The 23,072-nt window shown below is 42.4% G+C and overlaps 1 protein-coding gene across 1 annotated transcript in view; it reads right to left on the reverse strand.

Annotated features, from left to right (window-relative positions):
• The window catches only part of CPA6 (carboxypeptidase A6), a 264,184-nt gene extending 242,551 nt beyond the window's left edge, over positions 1–21,633 (reverse strand). Inside the window, exon 1 of the mRNA XM_061171752.1 lies at positions 21,247–21,633. Coding sequence (XP_061027735.1) covers positions 21,247–21,362 — 116 coding nt within the window. The 5' untranslated portion in view covers positions 21,363–21,633. The remainder of the gene's footprint in view (positions 1–21,246) is intronic.
• Positions 21,634–23,072: the final 1,439 nt, after the last annotated feature.

Below are 23,072 nucleotides of genomic sequence, written 5' to 3' on the forward strand. Positions count from 1 at the left end.
CATTAGGTTACATGGTCCCCTCAGACTTTGTTGTATGACATCTGGTCCTTTACTGCCTTAGAGTCTAAGGAGAAATACCATGCGTGCCATTTGCTTTGTCTCAGTGTTTCTGAAAGGTTCCCTTTCCACTTGGTCTCTCTCTTATAGTGGTAATATTCTTCAAGGTTCTCAGATATTGAAGGTCTGGTGTGAACAGATTTTCTTTTGACTTTTAAACAAGTCATATCCATTACTCAAAATGGAAGGGAATATACAACTAAGATCTGGACACTAGCGTTACTCTTGTAAGGTTTTTAAAGGATAGTGTTGCCTAGATGACTGAGTTGGTGACACAAAGTATATGCACGGTGGCTAAAGATTAAGACAAAACCGGTGTCAGGACACTGAGAGGGTCAGGTGCAGACTAATGGCAGAGGCTCAGGGTGATGCTTTTTATGGCAAGGCTGGTACGTTACTTTAACAAAAACCCCAATGTCAAGGATCAATGGCTTCTAGTGTGTGGGGAAAAAAATGAAAAATTTCAAACAAGTTCGAATTTTACACATTTTGCTAGTTGTGCAGGAGAGCTTAGCACTAAAATGTACTTTGTAAGTAGGGGCTTTACAAATGTTTGCTGCCATGACTGCTTATATTACCTTTGGCAGGTAGCTTGACCTTCTTATTGGATAAACCTCATCAGCAGTTCACAAGCACTAGTCTATAGATGAGATACATCAGAATCATTCAATAATCATTCAAAAAATGGATTCCTGGGCTCAATTTCTGAATACTCTGATTCGGTACATTTGGGGAATGTCTAGTGTGTGTTTGTATTTACATCTGTTAAATGTACAAGTGATTCTGATAAGCAGTCAGCTTTGAGGTCAATTCAGTTCTTTCTAGATGTTTCATTCTATGAATGGAAGGCTCTGTAAAGTAAACTAGGCTATGACCCAGACTGAGTTTACATTCTCCATCTGGTAAGTATGGGCATTAAGGCACTGAATCTTTGTCAAACGAGAAAATGGTGGTTCTTCTCTAGTGGGTTGAAACTAATTTATGAACTTGTAAATCTTAGCCTTTAACTAGAGCAAGTGTAAAAATCACAGGGGAAACATTATCATCTTGCCCTATGATGCACTTACTTTAGGGGCATTTGGAGTGTTTGATATTTTCTTCTTTATTTCCTTAACATGTGTCGGAAGAAGAGATATTAGGAACACAATGACATCCCAAGATATGTAAGTCAAAACAGAACCCAGGTTTCCTCTTCCCTAGTCTAGTTCTTATGAAATAATTACATGATAAAATTAAGTCTCCCATGTTGCTATATCAGATCATTTTAATATTAAAAAGGAGAAAGCTATTGCTACCTTCACCAAAATACCACCGCTACCTTCACAAAATACCACTCCCCATCTCCTAAAAAGCAGTAAAGAATCAACACAGACAACATCCCAAAGAAACATCCCTATAATGCAAAAGAGAGCACATTTAAAAAATAAGCACATACACATTCTCTAAAACTTTCTATTTTCATTTAATACATCATGCACATTCCTCTGCCCATAATGCGTTCTTTATAAGAGCTTCATAATACTGTACAGTATAGACAGATATCATGATTTTTCCAATAATTCCCTCATTGATGGACTTTGTTTTCAGGTTTATAAAAAGTTACTATATATAGCATTGCATTAAACCCGTAACACACATGCTAGTTCTTTTATTTTGACAGGTATTTTCTAACGAAGGGGATCGCACTGCACAAGGGTGCAAGGACCTTAACTCTCACTAGATTCTGCCAGATTACTTTCCAAGGAATGTGTAGCAACTTCACATTTCCACCTCCACCGTACAACAGCTCCCGCTTTTTCCACACCTTTATCAGCGTGGAGCATTTTCAATCTTTTAAGTTTTGCTTACCTGATATATGCAAAATGCCATTTTATTGCTTTCACTTGCATTTCCCTGTGAGTGAAATGCAACTTTTCATGTATATTGGCTTTTTGCCTGTCCTCTTTTGTGAATGGCCCTCCAGGATAAAATTAAGTTATATTTCTCCTCACACCATGTAAAAAAATAAATCCATATAGAATAAAGGCATAAAGAAAAAGACTGCCAAAGCAGAAGAAAAACCCTAGAACTCAAAGTGTATAACTTGGAGCAAAAGAGATATTTGACATTTTAAATAAGATAAATCTAAATGTCACAAAGGAGGACAAATTAAAGGTAGATTTGAATTTATAAGCATTAAAATTATGTATATTGCCTTTTGCCTTACAGAAAAAGTCAAAAGACAAATGATAATCGGTTTAAAAAAAAGCATGTGTTATTTATATGTTACAAAGGATTAGTATCCCTAATATATGAGTCTCTTGAAAATTGATATCAAAAAGGCAAAAGGAAAAAGAAGCAAAAGAAAAATGAGCAAAGGATACACATCCAGTGATATTTTTTTCACTCTCGCACACTGCTTCTGGAGATTCCTGTGTTTAAAATGTGGACAAAGTGTGTGTTTCCATCTGAATATTGAATCGAAGGTGTAACTCCTCCTGCACGACATTCTCACATTCACATTCGTTCTCTGCCTGTACAGACTCTTGGCATTTGGGTCCAATTCCTCACGTGCCGTGTTGCCTTTGGGAAACCTCACATACCTACTAATCACACCTGAATGCTCCTTTTGACATTTCCCTGCAACCTCTCCTTTCAACTCTGCAGCCAACTCAGCAGCTCAATTGCCTCTTGAAGCCAAAAGCTAATATTCAGAAAGCTCTGTACACAAAGCAAAGGGCCCCAGAGAGCACCATTTCACGATTTCAGGTGTGCCCTACAATGGAAGGACCACAGCCAGTTCTAGAGTTGTTTAGGAAAGGCACCTGCATTTTTTTTTTTTTTTTAATATACATTAGCATTTAAAGCACTCACTTGCGTGCCACGTGTGAGGGGAGCGGCGGGTGAGGGTCCACGAGCAAGGGCTTTGCAAAGTCTCAGGTACTACATACAAATGACAGTAAGCTCTTGGGCCAGATTTTCTTTTAAAACCACACAAAGTACACAGTGGGAAGATCCTGTGCCCCTTGCTCCTTTCTCCCTGGATCGAGAGCACATCTCTCATCAGCTCCTCTGCTATAATCACCACTCCCAGTAAACCCATCATTCAAAACCCTGCCTAACATAACAGCCTCTGAAAGCCCTCTCTATCCCCCAGTTTTTAGCTGTCGGTTCCTTCTGAATTGGTAGGACACTGTACTACTTCTCCTTTGTAACTTTAATCATCGTTATAATTAACATTTGTCACCTCAACTGGAATGTAAACTCAGCAGAAGCAAAGCCCACATCTATTTTGTGTGGGATGCTTAGCACAGTAGTAGGTACATAGCAGATGATCAAAAACTATTTGTTGAATGAATAAATGAAATCATACAGTCTTGTTTCTATCATACCTGTTGTAAGAATCTGTAATTATTGCTCGTTTACTTGTGCACTGCCCGTCTCCCTCATGAAAATATGGGCTTCACAAGAATAGGGGCTTCGCCTGCCTTATTCCTAGCCCTTTATATTCCTAATATCTGAAACAACTTGGGACATAGAGGTGGCTCAATGAAAATTTGACAAACAAATGAACATAGGTCCCAGTATATGGTATTGTTGACGGACTTGACAGAACGTTGAGATTATCCTCATCTCCATTTTCAAACCTCCAGGATTAAATATTGTGAGCGCTCCCAGTCTCTATGTATTTTAAGTCATTTACATGTAATATTTAATTTACCAACATATTATGTATATTATAAAGCATACAAAATAAAAATTATCATAAGGATGAGATCAAATAAATGTTAGTTTTTTTGGCACCCTACTTTGGAGACCTATTTTCCTGGATGACACAATGAGTCACCCACAGTTAAACTGCATTCAGTTACACAGTTAGCTGCAAATTGTTTTTCAATATTCTTTAACCAAAAGCCTGTTTGAAGACAAAATTCTTTTTAATCAAAGTTCTAGAATGCATGAGAGTGAGAGGGAGACAATGAACAATGATTTGCAAGTGATTGAAACGTGAGTTTTATTCAGAAGTTACTTTCTTGTAGTTGTGAGGTTGAGGTTACTGGTTCCGGGGAAAATCAAGCAACCGTAGATCATAGGTGATGTGTACCCCAAAAGTGAGAAGTTCAAAGTACTAAAAAGTTAGATAAAAAATAAGGATGAGGGCTTTTATCAGGCAGTGGCGTAGTAGTAAAAAAATTTATGCAGACAAACTTTCCCCACAATCCATGCCCATAGAGGCAAGATGAAATAGCCTTTAACCTTCGTCAGCAAGTCAGAAGACATTCAACTTGGTCTACGTTTTGATGATCACCGTTACGGCAGCTTTATGGTGTGGGAAACTGCTAGCAAATGTTTTTCCTGAATTTCTTCTCAAAGTATAATGGGCAAGCTCAGGCTGGGAAAAATATACGTCATGGGGGATATATGTAAAAGCATAATGGATTCTACCCCCAGTCACTTCAAATGCCTTTTCCTGACCCACTGTATTAACTTCTAAATAAACCTCTAAATACAGATTTAAACGGACTGTGGTATTGAGACCACCGAAGAATTTCTCTTTGAGAATCCATCTACTTAAACACACATATCAGCATGACGCTGGCTGTTGCTGGTATTATTCTAAACTGAAAAGCCTTAAGCCCTGCTCGTGTGGTTCAGTCTCCCCAGCGTCTGCGTGACGCGCAGCAAGGCATCCGCCTTCGCCATTTAATGCTTCATTGGAATACCCGACAATCTCATTTTCGTTCAGAAATAAAAAATGTTCAGTCATTAATTAGCACTGAGTGTTATATTATTAAATTTACTGACTTCTGATTCTTATTTGCAATGCTTCTGGAACAGTTTTGGCATAAGGCACCACAGAAGACGAATTCCTTGCTATAGGGTTGATTTTATTGTGGGGTGGGAAGGGATGGGGGAGGGAATTTACACATGTTTAAAATTACTTTTTCTCTGAATATAAGTCACTCATGCTTCATGTACAATTAGTAAATAGAGAAAAAAGTATGAGGGGGAAGGAAAAAAATCACTTAAAATGATATCACTTGGTCATAATAATCACTTAATATCTGAGCATTTTCCCCCAGATATAGTTAACTATATCCTATGTAATAAGTCATAGTTAAACTTGAGCTGTTAATTCAGCTCCGTATCCTGTTTTCTCCCCATTTCAGATTATATCTCAAGCATTAAAAATTTCTTGTAGATGTTTACAATGGGCACAAAAGATTCCATAATATGCACTAAACAAGCCTCTCATTGTTGAGCATATAGGTAGCTTCCCAGGTTTTGATAGGATAAATTGGTGATAAAACATCTTTCTACACACTCTAAATCTTTGCCCATATTTCAGATAATTCCCTTAAGAAAGCTTCCTAGAAATGAAACCACAGAGAGCATCAGTGCTGCAAACAGAGTAAATGGATTGAGTTTACATGTGCTAAGCTCTGTCGTAAGCATTTTGCATAGATAAACTAATTCAATATTAGTTCAGTTCTACAGATGAGGAAACTGAGGCACAGAAAGATGAAGTAACTCCCTCCAAGGTCACTTAGCTAGAAAGTGGCGAAGCTGGGATGTGAACCCAGCGGTCTGAGGATGGAGCTGGTGTTTCTAACCTTTATGCTGTATGAACTTTCTAATCACATATGTAAACATGACCCTAGCAGGTCATAAACACTTGGAAGGAACTGACCCCCTAATTGAACCCTCAGACCTTACAGAAAGCAAGGCCCTGAAAGATTAAGTAACTTATTAAAGTCACACAGATAGCTAGTAGCAGATCTAGAACTTACATCTCCTGACTCCTCATGCTGTGATCCAAAAACTTGCTATGCAAAGCATGGCCTGCAAACCATAGCATCAGCAGTGCCTGAGAGTCTGCTACAAATGCAGAGCCTCAGGCTCTACCCCAGCCCTCTTCAAGCAAATCTGCTCTGTTAACAAGATCCCCTGGTGATTTATTTTCAACACTGAAGTTCAAAAACTCTGGCAATACACTCTGTAAACTTGATAGATTAATGGAAAATCTGCATATAAGCTGCTAGTATTTCCACATCATTAAAAATATATATATATCCTCATTTTTCAGTTAGTTAAAGTTTATAATTAGGTTGAACCACATGAAATTGCTCTTATTTTAGATAAACAGTCAGATATTAGCAACTTACTGTGGTTCAACTTCAGTGGGTAGAGGGGTAACAACAATAAAACTTATAGGTATCTGTGCTCTGTGTAGAGACTGGACTTGAGGAGGAACAAGTTTCCTTCCCCCAAAGAGTATACAGTTAGTCAGAAAGAATTAACAATTAAACAGACAATTATAATTCAACATGATAAGTGATACCAAAGAGCATTCTGAGAGCTCAGGAGGAAGTTAAGTGATGTCCTGAAAGATAAATGCTATGGAAGAAAACAATTATTTCCCTCGATTAGTGGCAAGAGAGATGGGCTTGCAAGCTCTAGCCGAATTATTAAGTGGGTATCCCCATAAGCTGTCAGATCCTGATAAAACAAAAAGATAAAGAATATAAGGTATTTTACAAAGTAAGGACAATGTGAATTCTGCTTGAACTGTGAAAGCAAGATGCCTGTGTTGTTCTTAATGATGAGAGCAGGTAAAGAAAGTTATAGGTCTTACCGCTTAGCGTACGCTATTCTCATGGGCCCCAATTTGGTCATTTCTATTTTTTGAAGTTAATGGATATTTCTAGTTGGATGAAATGAACTGGCTTCCCATTGTACTATGAAATAAACAAAAGAATCTTTGGAGTAATTAATACTTAAAGATACAATATGTTTACCAGAAGTTGTGCATAATTTTTAGCTAAAGTGTACAGTATGTGTCAGTATACAAAACCTTTGCTAAATATTTACCATGAAATTTTTCTATTCTTAGTAAGTCATTCCTTTAAGTACTTGCAATTGGCTATTATACAAGTGAGACTGGGCCATCATGTTGATTTTGCATCTTTCCACTGGTTGGTTTAGAAGGTTTAATTTGGGGGGATTAACTGGATGTTTGAATTGGCAATATTCCACTTTACCACTTCCTCTTTTTCTTATTAAGATTGCTTTCCTAGAAAGAACTTACCTACCAATAGCTATGCCCATGGTGAGCTATTCAACCTGTAGTTAAATGCTCTCTATATAAATTGGACCAACTGATTTCACACAATTTCTGTCTGGACATTTACAGATTTTACTCACCTTGACTGCCGTCATGGGAGGTGTGCTGAGCTCCAAGCAGGAAATGCTGTTAAGTCTCAGGACACTGCGAACCACATAACACTCTATTTGATCAACTGTATCTGTTCAAATTTTTATTGTTATCTTATTTTAAAGGAAGACTGCCTCTGCTCTCCGGGGCCATTCTGTTTCTATGATACTTGGAATTTATATTAAGTAGGGGAACTGAGCATAGGAATTGAAATCAGACATACTGCATCAAGATACATAAAGACTTAGAAAAAGATGAGCTAAAAGGAAGAATGTGGACAATTAGGTTCTGAGAGATAATGTGGAAGTGTAAGCAGATAGGGTAGGGGGTCCCCAGAGAAAGAGTACCAGGCATGGCTTTCTTGACATAAGAGAAGCCATTTTTGGTCTAAGCCATTTTGTGATCTAAGCCAGGCCACAGTGTTTGCCCTTGAACAGGTCTCAGTAATTAGTGATCTTAAGGGAACAAAATAATGCAGGAACAAACTGGCTGTTATTGGGCAAGAGAAGTAACAATAGCAAAGATAATAAATCAGTTGTAAATACTGCCAGCTCAAGCATGTTCTTGAGCTGTTCTGCAGAATTCAAACCCCCCTTGACCCCTCAACCACCAGATCAAGTGGAACCTAAGCGATGATGTTGACCTTTTCTGACCCTTGTGACTTCAGTCAACTAAAGCTTGGACACTGTCAACTTCATGAATATGTGTGTACCCTTAGCTTAAAAGTTCTCCAATCTTGCTGTGCAGGGAGACACTGCTTTGGGAAAGATGCCCTGTGTTCTCCTTACTCACTGCAAGGAGTAAATCCTTCCTTCTGATCCTTGGCTTGGTTGTGTCTTTTGGCTTGACAGCCCCCAAGAGGTGAACCCAGTTTTCGGGAAACAGAAGTCCTTTCGTTCATAAAAATTATTCAGAGACTAGAGGAGATGTTAAACTCAACGTGAATCGATGATTAAGGAGCCATCTATAATCTCAAACGCATTGGTATGTATTCCTTAGAGGGTGAATTAACCATGACAAAAAGGCAAGGATCACGTCTCTAAATTTGGTAAAAGGCAGTGGCGAATAATCATGGTGGCCCGCCGGTGCCCGTTCTGGCACTCGCAGGAAATGGCAGCTTCACCTCAGATCTCCTCCCGGGAGTCAGAATGTTGTTCAAAGCATTTTAGGAGCCTGTACAAGTAAAACACCTGAGACCAGATTTGGGTCGTTGGATAGGTGATACCCAAGACAGAGTGCACAGGGAGAAGGTGACAGGAGGCTGGAGAATACTGCATCGAGGCACACCCAGGTGGTCCTAGGGATCCCCACATTCCTCCTGCAGCTCTAGGGGCTAAGTGGCTTCTGTTTCTCACTACCTAGTCTGGCAAAACTGCCTGCAGATGTCAGCAGTCCGATTCCTAGTTTATTAGTTTCCATCTTTGCCAACCTCTCTTCCTCCCTCCCTCCTTTCCTCCTTTCCATCCATCTAAACTTTTACTGAATATGCCAAACACTATTTGGGGACTATGAGAATATAGATAAAAATAAGATACAGCACCTTACTCTCAACTTGCTTATAAACGAAAAGGAAAGACAAGACATCCACAAACAACAGTAATACCAGCAGTATGTGGTGATGGCTATAAATGACAGAGCTAGCGCTATGGGATCTCAGAGGAGGGAGCCATCACAGCTGATTAATGGGGAGCTCTTGCTGGAGGAGCCGTGTTCGAAGGGCTCCTGAAAGGCACGCAGGCATGGGGGAGGGAGAGCTTCACCAGAAATATGTGCTGCCTGGACAAATGTGCAGAGGAAGAGAGGTAGTGGTGATGGAGATCGTTCACAGTGTTAAGAGGAAAAAGAGGTCTACCTGCAGGGCAGCAGCAGGAACAAACGGTAACTGTGCCCTCAAAGGCTCAGTTCCAGCCGTGTCACCTCGGTGCTGACTCTCCACAGTCGTTCTCAAACTTTAGCTTACATCACCTGGAGGGCTCCCTCCAGCCCAAGTTGCTGGGCCCACCCCCAGGGCTCCTCAGGGCGGGGAGGGTGTGGCCTGCATATTTGCATTTCTAACGAGTTCCCAGGTGATGCTGATGCTGCCTGCCGGTCCAGAACCACGGTCCCTGTCCAGGGACCAGCCAAACAGGCTCCCACCCCACTTTGCTGTTTCCCATGGGGAAATTTCTACCCTCAGATATTCACATGGCCCCTGGTCTCACTTCACCCTTCTCATGACACCGTTTATCCCTTCTCTATGCTTTAACTATCTTCATAACCTTTATCAGAACTTAACACCATGGTTTATTACTTTTCTGTCATCCCATTAGGATGTAAATCCCATGAGAGACTATTTCATTCACTAGTGCCTCAAGCAGTGCTATATTCTGAGCACCTAAATTCCTGTGTTCCTAGGACTTAAAATAGTGTTGGGCGCACAGTAGGCACTCAATAAATAGTGTTGACTGAATGAATGAGATGTTAGAAAGACGAGAGCCAGGATAAGGGACCTTGCGTAGTTTTAGGCAGAAACCATGGAAACGAAGATGACTCAGGATAGAAGCCACATCGCCCCCATCTTGAAAGTAAAGAAAAAGATACATTTCTTTGCTCTTGTAAGTAAAAGGCTTGGGGTTGGGGGTGAGAAGAAGGGCGGGTTAGGTGGATTGGGGGCTTGAAGTAATTGGAGAGTCCTTAGAGCAGCTGTTGTGGAGCGTGAACCACCTCAGCAAACCAGACTCTTAGGGAAAGAGAGAGAGAGAAGAAATCCTTAAGTGAGACAGAGGAAACAAGGCAGACTACATTTCTCTCTGGAATACCAATGTGGTTTTCCTCTCAGGTAGCATATTAAGATGCTTTTCTACCTGCCATTTGCAGTCTGTTCCCTATTGCTTCTACACAGAGACCTGAAAACTAGGGAGAAATGGCCTCCCCCACATGTCTTCATTTTAGGCCCTAAAAGTCAAGGGCTTAGAGTATTTTTTTTCAGCAGCAAATTTCTAACTACTCCAAACATTTTGCTACACGGGCTTGTCCCAAATGTCTCAAACCTTCCATATGTTTAGTAATTTTGATGCCGAATATATCGCTATCACATTATCACATACACATTACATATGTTCCACAGAAACATGATTGACAGGCTATAAGTAGGACCCCAGCCATCTTATGACAAGTCTTGTGTCCTCATTACATCCACAAAAATCACAAGAAGGAACTTAGTAGACATTTAGATGATTCATGTATTAGTCTGATAAGAAGAGGACAGTCTGAAAGGTAGATGGGGAAATGAAAGTATGGCAAATGAGGTCACATGTGCAATGGCTACAGAGTCTGTAGGTGCAAAAATAGACCAGGGTTCTCATCTGGTGATGTGTGATCCTGTGGAATTTTCATCTTTCATTGGTTGGTAATCTAAGACTGAAATGCTATAAACATATATGATGTGTATGTTAAAAAAAAACAGAGGTCGAGAAAGAGCAGGAAGAGGGTGTGTTGACCTAATATACTTGCATTTCCATTTGGTTTTTTATTTTCCAGTTTAGATTGTTGGATTAAAACATATGTATAGCTGATTCACTTTGTTAGAAAGCAGAAACTAACACACCACTGTAAAGCAATTATACTCCAATAAAGATGTTAAAAAATAAAATAAAATAAAATAAACCCTCAGGATGCAGAGACTACCGCTCTTGCCTTTGACGATTCCTAACCTTACTTGGGGATAAGGAATGATAAGTCATCATCAGTACTCTTCGTACTTGACCAGTTAAGTGTTTTGAGATGAGGGAGGATGGGAGGACTGGAAAGAGGGAAGAGAAGCCTGTACCTCCAGTTCTCAGATAACTGACAGGAGGAGGGAGAGGGATGACCATTTATTTGATTAAGAAGATCCATTTTCATGGATCTTTTACTTAGTTCACCAGGAAGATAGAAGGTAATGGAAAGGTAATCAATTTTGTAACAGGATGTATCTACACGAGAGCCTTTCCAACTAATATCAGACGTAATAATTTACCTAATATAGTACTTCATAATACATTTCGATTTACAAAGCACTTTATCTTTTCATTTGATGCTAGAGAAATACAAATGAGTGGCGGTCTTTTCTTTATCCTCTCTTCCACTGCTGTATCATTTCTGCCCTCTTTCATTTTGAGTTCCAGAAGTTGCTCTAACACAAATCTTCAGTTAAACATGTATTCTTTCTGCTTTCGATTCCAGCTTGGTTTCTCACTAAACTAGAGGTTAGTGACTCCTGTGTCTGAAGGGACAAAAGAAGAAAGGAAATTATCCTCCTCGAGGGCAGGATGACCTGGCCCCTAGAGGAGAGGCTATCCAGCAGGAGCCATTACTGTGGAGGCTGGTGGCTACTGTCAGAACTGTAGCAATGAAAGCAGGAAGGAGGGATGGGGAAGACCGACCCCTATCTTTCTCTCCTTCTCTGCATTTGCTTCCTGGGAAAGAGTGCCAGACACAGCTACAGAAGCCCATCTTGCAGGTACAAAGAAAAGAAAGGCAGAGGATGGATGGGGAGATTTCTGACATTGATCTTGCTTGACTTGCTTTATAGTTTCCTAAGGGCTTATTTAAAGATATATCCTCACCCTTTCATGGAACTGTAATAGATTGAGTGATGAGGGCCCAGGGTGGCATGATCTAGATAACATGAGGAAACATGGGATGATCCTCAAGAAAATCATGGAGCTGGGTTCATGGTTCCTTTACAAACTCATCTCTACCATCAGCTGGGCCCTCAGTAATGCTTGGTGATCCTTCTGAGGGTTCAAGTCATCTCCCTTGAGTTCATCTCCCAAGGAACACTTTAAATCGTCTCTCTTTTTATCAGGTTCTCTATCCACTGTCTCTTCTAGGATCAGGACCCCTCCACCTACTTTAAAAAGAGGGCAGCTAGCTTTCTGTCTCTTCAGAGACCTAACTCCACCATTCTCCCCCTCTCTCTTCTTTACCTGTAGTCTTGCTTTCTCGTCTTATTCCTACCATCTGGCATAAAATATGGCCGTATCTTTCCTAAGAAGTAAAAGCAACATGATTCAACTCTTCAGCTCTAGTTATTGACCCTCCCCCCCAACCCCCTTCATGGATAAGCTTCTTAAAATTATGGTCTACACTCACTACTAATTTCCTCACATCCCATTCATTCCTCAACCTATTGTGCTCTGGTTTTCACTCCTCATTCCACCAAGAGCATTTTTGATGATAACACAAATGATTTCCTTAATGGCCAAACCAACGGGCACTACTTTGCAGTACTTGATGTGACTGACCTCTTCCTTCTCGGATCTCTTACATCCCTTTAACTGACATTTCTTGGGTTTCTTATTTTCTCTCTAGGCCTTTCTACTGGTTTCTTCTCTGGCTTTCCCCCTCTATTCTTTTCATGTAATAAGTGCCTCCTGGGTGCTCATCCTACACTCAAAGTTTCAAGAAATTCTTTACACATCAGTTACTGGAATCTACATTACAGGCTAGATCTTTCCTTTGAGCTTTAGACCCATCTATCCAATCAGGCACTTTATAGGCATCTCAAACCATACACATCTGAGAAAGTACTAACCTTCTCTGCAAAGAGCTCAGTCCTGTTAACTAATCCTGAGAATCACCTTATACTATTTCCTCTTTCTTCTCCCCTTTGGTTATCTAATTGTGAAAATTCCACCTCCTAAACATTTCTTTAATTGGTTCCCTACTTTCCCTTCAATTGTTACTACCAGAAGCCAGGCTCTGGTGTATTACCATGGTCACCATAATATCCCAGTCTTCTTGCCTCCAAATCTTTAGCCCTCAATCTTCCCTTCTCAATGATGGTAGAGGAAATTTTCCTCAAAAAATCTAATTATCTAAATTCCCTGGTGAAAATTCTTCATCAGCACCTTTGGGAGAAATCAGGACTCCATATTATGGGGCATAAGGTGATTCATGACCTTGAAGCCTTACCTCATCTCTCCTTACTCCCACCAAGAGAATGCCCTTTACTTTAGCCATGCTTAATTGCTCTGATTTTCTAGTCTTGACAAGCTCTCTCACCTGTAGTTCTTTGCACATGTAATTTATTCCCTGTGTCTGGAAAACCTTAACCTGATTTCTACTTGTTCTTTATGACTGAGGTGAGGTTCATGTCCTTTAAGTACCAACCATCTAAAAGAAAAATGTAAAATATCTTGCATATTTAATAACCCACCCAAATTTCTGCTTGTCTTTTAAGATTCATCTTGCAACCAAGAAGCCTCTTTGACCTCTCTCCACCCTTCAGTCTGGATTAAGTGACCCTCTCCTGCACTTACCCAGCTCCAAGAGTTTTCTCTAAGGGCAGAGTGATCCCAGAGTTGGAATTGTTTGTTTACTTGCCCGAGTACTCATTATGCTGCGCACATGGACAGTTCTTTCATCTCTGTAGTCCCAGACTAGCAGAGGGCCAGATCCCCTACAAATGTTTATAGAAATGAAATGAAATCCCCCCTCATTAAACACTTCTCAGCCTTGCCTACTCACTTTACTTCACCCCCAACAAGTCTAGGGAATAGAAAAGAGTAAGAAGTTTTCTGGATTCACCAAAGACAGTCTTGTTAAAAAAAAAAAAAAAAAAAAAAAGAGAAAAAGAAAAAAAAAAATGCTGTGAACTTGGCTGACCTGGATTTTGGTCCCATCTCCACCATCAGCTCTGCAAATCCTTTTACTTTTCTGGAGTTCCGCTTCCTTATGTATCAAATAAAAGGATTGGGCTATGAATTTTTTTTTTTGGTCTCCTTCAGTTCTGACACTCTGACTTTAAAAGACCATATACAGAATAAAAATGCACACTTTTATATCAGCTTGAAGTGCAAAATTCTGAATGCCCATTTGGGTGGATTATTTCTTTAGGAGAACCAAGTGGAAGGAAGAATGGGTTGGCATTCATTAAATATCAGAGTGACCACTGAGAGAGAGAGAGATTGCTAGTTATTTCACCGTATGTTCTTCCAGATCTGACCATTATTTCATAGCCTCCCTTGCAGCTGAGGGTATCTAACTGATTCTGGCCAGTAAGGAGTGACGTTTGAACTTCTGGACTATGCTTTTAAAGGAAAGAGGAGTGACCATCCCTTTCCACTTTCCTGCTGGCTGGACTGCAGAGCTGGAAGACTCCTTCCTAACAAATTTGGGAGTTGAGTGTTGAGCACAGCAGAGGTATAGGACAGAGGGAGCCTGATTCTCTGGCACCATCAACTATACCAGTTTTGGATTTTTACATGAGAGAGAAATAAATTTCTCATTTAAGCCATTGAATTTTGGGGTCTTTGTTCTAGCAAAAAAGTGAAAGAGAAACAAAACAACCCAACAGTATCCTTAATAACATAGATATTAAAATAAGAAAATGTTTTACTATTTTCAAAGTATGCTGAGAAAAAGAACAAAGGTGGTAATTTTGTTGAAGAAAACCCTTTAGAAATTTGCTTCAACCTTTAATAAGAAAACTTTAAGGAAATTTACTATACTACCCAGAACAAGATCCTAAAGCTTCATATTCTGCATTCTGCTTTATCATAAAGAAGTTAATGCCCAGAGGCAGGTTGGGAAGGCATTTATTTGGCAAAGCAAATTCTAATCCTGTATACTAGTTATCTACAGATTGATCATAATGAAGACTCTAAAACAACAAAAGTTTTAATTTTCCGTTCAGTAATTCCATGTATAAAGACAGAAAACATAATGCTTTTGTAGCTTGCACAATCTAGGCTGTGAAGTTAGGAACCATTAACATCCTTCACTGCTTTTCACAGGGTGGAAGTGATTAGGATTAATGGCATTACCCAGAAAGTATCCTGGCGCCGTAAAATAAAAGCTCCATCATCAGATTGGGCTCCAAAGGGACAGTGGCCCAGAAGCACATGAAACGCTCCTTCTTCCACCCGCTCAGTGGCAGGAGGAATCCTGATCCCTATGGAGGACCGTCTGTCTGTGAGTCCAGGTCAGGGGTAGGAGCTGTGGCACTGTGCATCCTGACAAGCAAAGCTGGAGGCCCCGACGCGCAACACATGGCGGGGAAGAAAGCTTTTTGTGTAATCAGCTGATAAACAATCCACACTTGGGGGCTGCACTTTGCGCTAGTGCCTAAGGAAAACCGAAAATAATCTCCCACTAATTAGGGCCCAGTGCTAAAAGGAACTTCCAGAAGACACTAGAGAACTATTCTACTAACCACAGACCAACTTGCGGGGGGCAAAAGTTCAAAAGCAACCTCAGAGCCCACCATACACCCTTCCCAGCGCCTCATGCCCCCAATCTGTATCTATCCTGCACATTTTAATCTATCATTCATGATCTGAGATGCCTCCTCCTTGCTTTAGGCCCTTATTATGAGTAAGGCCTGCCTGCCTTGCTTGTTAAAGATGAGCAAGGCTGAAGCTCTCTATTCTCTGATTAACAGGGGAGTTTCAGGGCTGAGGAGAGTAAAATAGAGACGGAGGAACCAGAGAGTCTGATTATAGAGGCCTTGAGAGCCTGGCAGAGAATGGATTTGATGTATTTGGCAATAAGTAGCCAAAGTAGATCTTTGAGCAAGAGAGTAACACAACAGAAGTCTTGTAGCATCAGTCTGAGAAAGGACTATAGGAAGGTAGATCAAGTTAGGAGAAAGTTACCTTAACCTAGGCTGAGACAAAGACGTCCTAAACGTGGCTGGTGGCTATTACAAAAGAGAGGACAAGTAGGATTCTTTTTAGGGGAATGGAAGGAACTAGAGATAAACTTGCTCTTTAAGAATGAAATAAGATGCAGGGCAGAAACAGAGACACACATGTAGAGAACAAACGTATGGACACCAAGGGGGAAAGTGGCGGGGAGGGGGTGGTGGGATGAATTGGGAGACTGGGATTGACATGTATGCACTAACATGTATAAAATGGATGACTAATAAGAACCTGCTGTATAAAAAGTAAATTCAAAAATGCAAAAAAAAAAGAATGAAATAAGAGGGTAGTTGAAGACCTAAAGTAAAGCTCATTAAGGAAACAAACACAGTGGAGAATGAAAAGGCTGACACCACAATTTGCCATCCAAATCAGGACCCTTCTCAGACTGAAAGGGGTACACAGTCAGCTACTACCCCAGAACAGCAGGTACAGACTAGGACAGTCCCTGGCAAGTGAGGATTCATGGCCATCCCATCTGAAAAGAGCTTTAACTACCAACACAGAAGAGAACGCTCAGATTCACGAGCAGCTGGATCTCTCATACTCTAGCCCTAGGTTTCCAAAAGGCCAGAACATTCCAAGGAAGCCACCATCAGAGGGCAAAAGACTTAAAAGCTTCTGTTGAAAGACTGAGGGGACTAGCTGGAGAGGTAAGGTGGAAGACAAGGATGATGTCCCTGAATCCAAATCTGTTCCCCTGAGCCTGTGTATTTCTCAGTCCTCTTCAATATGTCACATCCAAATTTGGGGCCTCTTTGCTTACAGGATTTCGAGGACCAAACTGCCTTGAGAAGTCTTATTTCCTTCAAGTCTAATTCCTGGATCTCCATATCCCGTTCTCATGGATGACTAGTGAACTTGATAAATAACTGGGGTGTGTGTGGGGGGGGATGGCAGGATGGGGGACAGGGATGGGGGTGGGTACAGCACAGACACTGGCTAATCAGAATGCAGCAGCTGGCAAGGGGTCTGTGACCAGCCTGCACACACCTATAGTCATGGGGAAGAGGCCGGTCACTGGAGCTTCTCCCCGAGAAAGAAAAGAGAAGGCGAGAGAAAAGAGAAGGCAACGGGTCTTCACCAAACGCAGGGCTGGAGAGGAAGGAGGAGTCCGGGAGGCCTCGCAGGCAGACCCAGCACCAGGGGGTTCCATCCCCCAGAGCTGCTCTGGTGGCAGGAAGTCTGTGCTCTCTCCACCCGCAGCCCAGGTACCTGAAGGCTGGCTGACCGGAATAGGGGAGGCCTGGGAAGGGATTTCTACCCTCCTTCTTGGTGCCTAGATCTCTTTCAATGCTCCCACAGTAGGCTGCTCATCCCGTACAGCACTCAAACACTGTGTACATCTTAATATTATGTGTGGGGCTGCTTTCTGTACTAAACTGCAAGCTCTCAGAGGGCCTCAGCTCTGCTGACCAATGCTCTGGGCACAAGTAGGCACTGGAATACTCCTCACTGAAGGAATGAGGCACACGCCCGTGGCCACTTTCTGTGCTATCAGGGTGGAAAGATCGCGAAGTGCCAAGAACCACGCAATATCCATGCCATTGCATTTAATCCCCACAACTTGGCAGGGAAGGTTCTAATACTGTCTCCGCGTCTCAGGTGAAGAAACTGAGGCTCAGAGAGGTTGAGGAACTTACCCAAGGTAACAGAGCTACTAGGTGTGGGAAAGCAGAAATCGAAAGCCAGGCAGTTGAACTTCAGGACTTATAAACATTATACATGAAGAAAGTACCAAATAAGTGGTTCTTGAAGAATCACAGCCCCTTTGGGTCTACAGCATTGCCAGAATTTATTGTGTCACTGGCTTAGATCTCTCTTTTACCATCACTAGAAAAATCTACCCTAATTTCATGTAAAGCAGAAGATCCTTATTTTTTGCCCTCAGGATCACAGTATAATAACTAACTAGGTCTGCTTCCAGGAATACGAGGAGATGAGGGAAAAGGAGAGAACACAGAGTGATATTTGCCCTAGTCAGAGTCTCATTCACTGACTGATGTTTGTTTATCATCAAAATGTTTGATGTGCATTTGCAGCCCTTGAAGCCTGCTTACAGAGTATCAATAAACGTTATTTGATGTCAAGTTATTTCCCACACTTGGCTTCATTCCTTTTCTATGTATTTTTAAATCTTCCTCGTGTGTAATTTGATGTAGTTATCCAAAAAGATATTCGTTTTTGTCAGATTTTCCTTGTAGTCTCTACCTTTTTTTCATGAGATGCTTAAATCTGCTATTTCCCAAGCATCTATTATACAACTGGCACCACACAATTGTTACCAGTTTGTGTAGAAAGAAGACTAGGCTCATTAGCTGCTCTCAGGAAGCACATTGGTCTGCCCTGAGGGTTCTATTTTTTGTCCATGCTCAGAGTCTTGCAAATGATAATCACTTATTACTATATTCAACCAAGACTTACAAAAATTTTTTTTTTAACAAAAATGCAAGAAATAGGGCTGCTTCATAATTACTACCAACACCACCGAAACAAATTACTTAAGGGACAAAAACGAGGCGGTTTAGAATGATAACTTTGTATGGGCAACAAAAATAACGCTCAATACTATTCTACCAGGTCGTTCCACCAGGTTCTTAGCTAGACTTGCAGAAAGTAGTTCCTGGGGAAGTAGAGCAAAATAATCCCAAACCTAGGCAGCATTTCTGTCTTTGGTGATGAGAGAATAACACGTATCTAATGAAGGGAAGGTAAAAATCCCCCATTTTCGATGGTGAGTATGCGCTGAACCTCTCCGGTTTTGGAGAAGCTCTCCTGTGATGGACAGGGAAGGCTCCCTTCAGCGTCTCATGTTTCATCTTTTTCTTCCAACTTTCAGTCATCTTTCATTTATACATTTAGGACTAACTTATTAGGTAGCAGCCAAAGAGAAAATGGCAACTATTACTTTCTTTGCAGAACAACAGAAAAGGTAGTGCAACTTCGTCCACAAAGAGTCGAAATTCTCTAAGAAAAGGCTGCCGCCTTTGGCCTCGTTTCTTCTAAGTGGCGTTTAGGGAAGTGTGCACACCTGCTCCGCTGAAGCAGGCCTGGTCATTTACCATTGATGAGGGCCACACACTGAAATCATTATGGACGGGGCTACCGCTGGGCGGAGGAGCGAGGTCCTACGTCACACGGGCACATCTAAATCCGTGATAGGTTTATCACAGGCCTGACATCCATTAAGAGTCGGAGTAAACGCCTCCACACCTCAGCCCGCACCATCAGTCACTAAACACGTCTTCCCTACCCAGGGATCCGAGGGCGGTGAAAAATGATGGACGTAAAGCCTGGACCGTGTGTCCAGGAGACGTAAAAGCAGCCCTCAGATGCTAACTCTTCTGTTTCTCCCAGGAACACCGGAGTGGAAAATTTGGGGATTGTATTACCATCCATAGCCCTTATCCCCACCAACACCTCCACCCCCATCCTGTGTCCCCTTAAACTGAGGGAACAATTTCCTCTGTAAGTACTGTATTCAGGGGAACTCTAAAGCAGTGCCCAGATTCTTCAGGAGAGAAACGGAAACAATTCTCTTTTCCAGGATCACACTTATAAATCCTTCTCTACACGATTCCTAGAAAGAACAACTTTGCTTCAAGACCTGGCTGTCATTCATATCGATATGAAAGTTTTCCTCAGCTGGCCATCATTGAGCAACTGTAGTCTATTTTAAAAGATTTAAGAGGAGGAGGAAGGGTAAGCTGGGACGAAGCGAGAGAGTGGCATAGACATAGACACACTACCAAACGTAAAATAGATAGCTAGTGGGAAGCAGCTGCAGAGCACGTGAGATCAGTTCGGTGCTTTGTGACCACCTAGAGGGGTGGGGTAGGGAGGGTGGGAGGGAGACGCAAGAGGGAGGGGATATGGGGATGTATGTATATGTACAGCTGATTCACTTTGCTATACGGCAGAAACTAACACACCATTGTAAAGCAATTATACCCCAATAAAGATGTTACAAAATAAAATAATAAGCTACAAGGATATATTGTACAGCACAGGGAATATAGTCAATATTTTATAATAACTTTAAATGGAGTATAATCTCTAAAAATTTTGAATCACTATGTGTACACTTGAAACTAATATAACATTGTAGGGCTTCCCTGGTGGCACAGTGGTTAAGAATCCGGCTGCCAATGCAGGGGACACGGGTTTGAGCCCTGGTCCGGTAAGATCCCACATGCCGCGGAGCAACTAAGCCCGTGTGCCGCAACAACTGAGCCTGCGCTCTACAGCCGGAGCTGCGCAACAAGCCACCGCAATGAGAAGCCCGCACACTGCAGGGAAGAGTAGCCCCCGCTCGCCGCAACTAGAGAAAGCCAGCGTGCGGCAAAGAAGACGCAATACAGCCAAAATTCAATAAATAAAATAAATAAAATTTAAAAAGAAACTAATATAACATTGTAAATTGACTACACCTCAATTAAATAAATATTTTTAAAATAAGGGAAACAAAAAGATTTAAGAGCCTGGTTTTCCTCCTCTGTAGAAAGGAATTGAACTAGAGGAGCTATTTAAGGCTCTTCCAGCCCTAAAATGCAGGAATGCCATAATTTCCAGATTCAAAGAACGACCCCTTGCAAATTCAAGCAAAGCACGCGCTGCATGTTTCGAAGCAACCCTTCAGGATAATATGACATGCGCAGTCCCAGCCGCTTTACACGCAGCCCCGTGCCTCGTTATGCGAAGCAAACAGAAAGCGTGCTAACCCACAGAGCGGGGAAATACAAATGGTTTTCCCCTTCTGTGTTTCTCCCTTCAGAAAAACACCCATAATTTTACAGTTGGCTACGTTTATTCTTCTTATTTTGAGTTGACTCATTTGCATCGCTCAGATTAGAAAATCTAATAACCACTCTGTAGGCTAACAAGCACTCAAAAAAAAAAAAAAAACCCACACAATTTTTAATCACTGGTGAATTTCCACCCACGGCTTCTGCATACAATCCTAAAGGGGAAGCTTTAGTTTTCAGGTCATAATTCACATGTCACAACAGCATCCTTACTGCCGAGCAACCACCAAGGCAAATACTGCACATACTGGCCACCGCTGTTCCAAAGACAGAATCCCCATCAACACCGGTCCACGGCTGAGGTTGGCACGTCATAAACAGTAGGAGAAACTAGACTTGCGTCCACCACATTCTCTCCAAAGAGCCAGGGGACTGCATATACATTTAATGTTAGGTGACCGGGAAAGCATACACATTCACGCAGAGACTACAGACCAGAGAAAGTGAGGCACGCTCAGGAGCTTACCAGCCCCCTGACCGGAGTCCAAGCTGATCAGGGCATGAGAGCCTCTCCACTTACCCAGCATAGCGGCTGCTGTCAAGATGGCTGTGTCCTGGGTGCAGAATCTTCGAAAAGAGCAAGCAAAGAGGCAGAAAAGCAGCTCTCCGGCTGCTGGGCTTCCCCAGGAACTTCATAGTGCGAGGATGAGAGGGGCTGCAAGTTCTTCCCGCAGTCAGTCACCCGAGGCTGGAGGTGGCTCCCAGCGCGCCCTCCACCCAGCGCACGGTCCCTGGGAAAGGGTGGGGAGCGGGCTTCGGAGGGAGCAAAATGTGACACTTCTTTCCAGCCTCAGAGAAAAAAAAAAAAAGTTCAAGCAGCTGAGGGAGGGAAGTTGCTGTTCAGACTTGGTCTTGGGACGAGAAGCAGCAGCTTCTGCCCACACACAGCCCTGCCCAGCCCCGCGCTGAGCTCCAGGCTCCCCTCGAAGGGGCTGGGCCTCCCCGTGCTGACTCACCGCAGGGGTTTGCTGGGTGTCGCTTCATTAGGGTAACTCCTCTTTTTGTCCTCTTGTTTTTTGGGGCTTTTTTTTTTTTTTGGCTCTTCAACTTTAGGCCCCTAACTTTTTTGGACAACCTTCCTCCTCCCCTAATTGCAAAAGACTTGTTTGAGGACGAGCTAAACACGCAGGCATAGAACATTCCAGGCTTCGTGTTTTGATCTACCATGGCAAATTTCAACACGGAGTCCACATTCTGAAATGCACAGTGAACAGTCTTGATGAGCTGTGGCCCCTGGGTGTGGCCAGCCAGGCCTGGTCCCCGCTCCTACCTGCACCGGGACGGGCAGCTGCTTCCCTGGGCTTCAGGGAGCCCCTGTGCTGATTCCATGGCGGCAGCATCCAGACCTGCGGCTATTTCAAAGGTTCTCATGGAGGAACTGGAGGCCTCTGGGTGCTGAACCACCTTCCCTGCACATTTGGAATCACTTAGGGAGCTGGGCTATTTAAATCAGAATTCCTGGGGGTGGGATCATTTGTTGAAAAAGCCCCTCAGGTGATTCCAGTATTTAGACCCCCTGCTGGTCTAGAGCGGGACTTGTCAAACTTGGCCCTGCACGCACATCACCTGGGGATCTCGTTAGAGCGCAGCTTCTGAGGCAGCAGGCTGGGGCCGGGGCCTGAGCGTCTGCATTTCTAACAAGCTTCCAGCTGACGCTTGTACGGCTGGTCCTTCAGTCACACCTTGAGGAGCAGGGCTTTACTTTAGAATGAGGTCTGCTTTTTCTTCTCTCTCTAACAGCTAGAGGGTGGAGGGAAACCTTGGAGCAAGCCAGTTCCTTCTTGTTTTCCCCACGTTGGTGATGAAGAAGGCTTTTTGGCATTCACTTGCTTCTACCCCAATACACTGGAAAACCCATCTTGGGGGAGGATATGCTTTGCTCTAGTAAATAAGAACATTGTTATCTAGGGTGTCCCCTGCTCTCTGCCATGCCCAGTCCTGGTCATGCTCTGGAAGATGGTGAGCCAGCGTCCCTCTATCACACTCACTCATTTACTTCTCAAATTTCCTGAAGAGTCGTGACCAAGAACTCTTGTACCTTCTAACATGATAGAAGAGCCTCTGGTAGAAGGCACCAAATCTTTCCCCATGTTCTCCACCTGGGGAGTTGAGTTTGAGTCCTGTGAGTTTGGTCCATAACAGCTGAAATGCTTTTCATCTGAGATGATTCTCTAAAGTTTTCTACAACTACCCCAGGATTTAATCTCTTCTCTGCATCCCCTTCCCTAACACCCAGTATGTCTGCTCCTGTAGGGCACAGCACTTCGATTTTAAGTGTTTGTCTGCTTTCCTCACAAGGCTGCCTTCTCCTTGAATGCAGAGCTATACCCCTTTCATCTTTGTACG

The sequence above is a fragment of the Eubalaena glacialis genome, chromosome 17, assembly GCF_028564815.1.
Source record: "Eubalaena glacialis isolate mEubGla1 chromosome 17, mEubGla1.1.hap2.+ XY, whole genome shotgun sequence".
In the NCBI taxonomy this organism is placed as follows: domain Eukaryota; kingdom Metazoa; phylum Chordata; class Mammalia; order Artiodactyla; family Balaenidae; genus Eubalaena; species Eubalaena glacialis.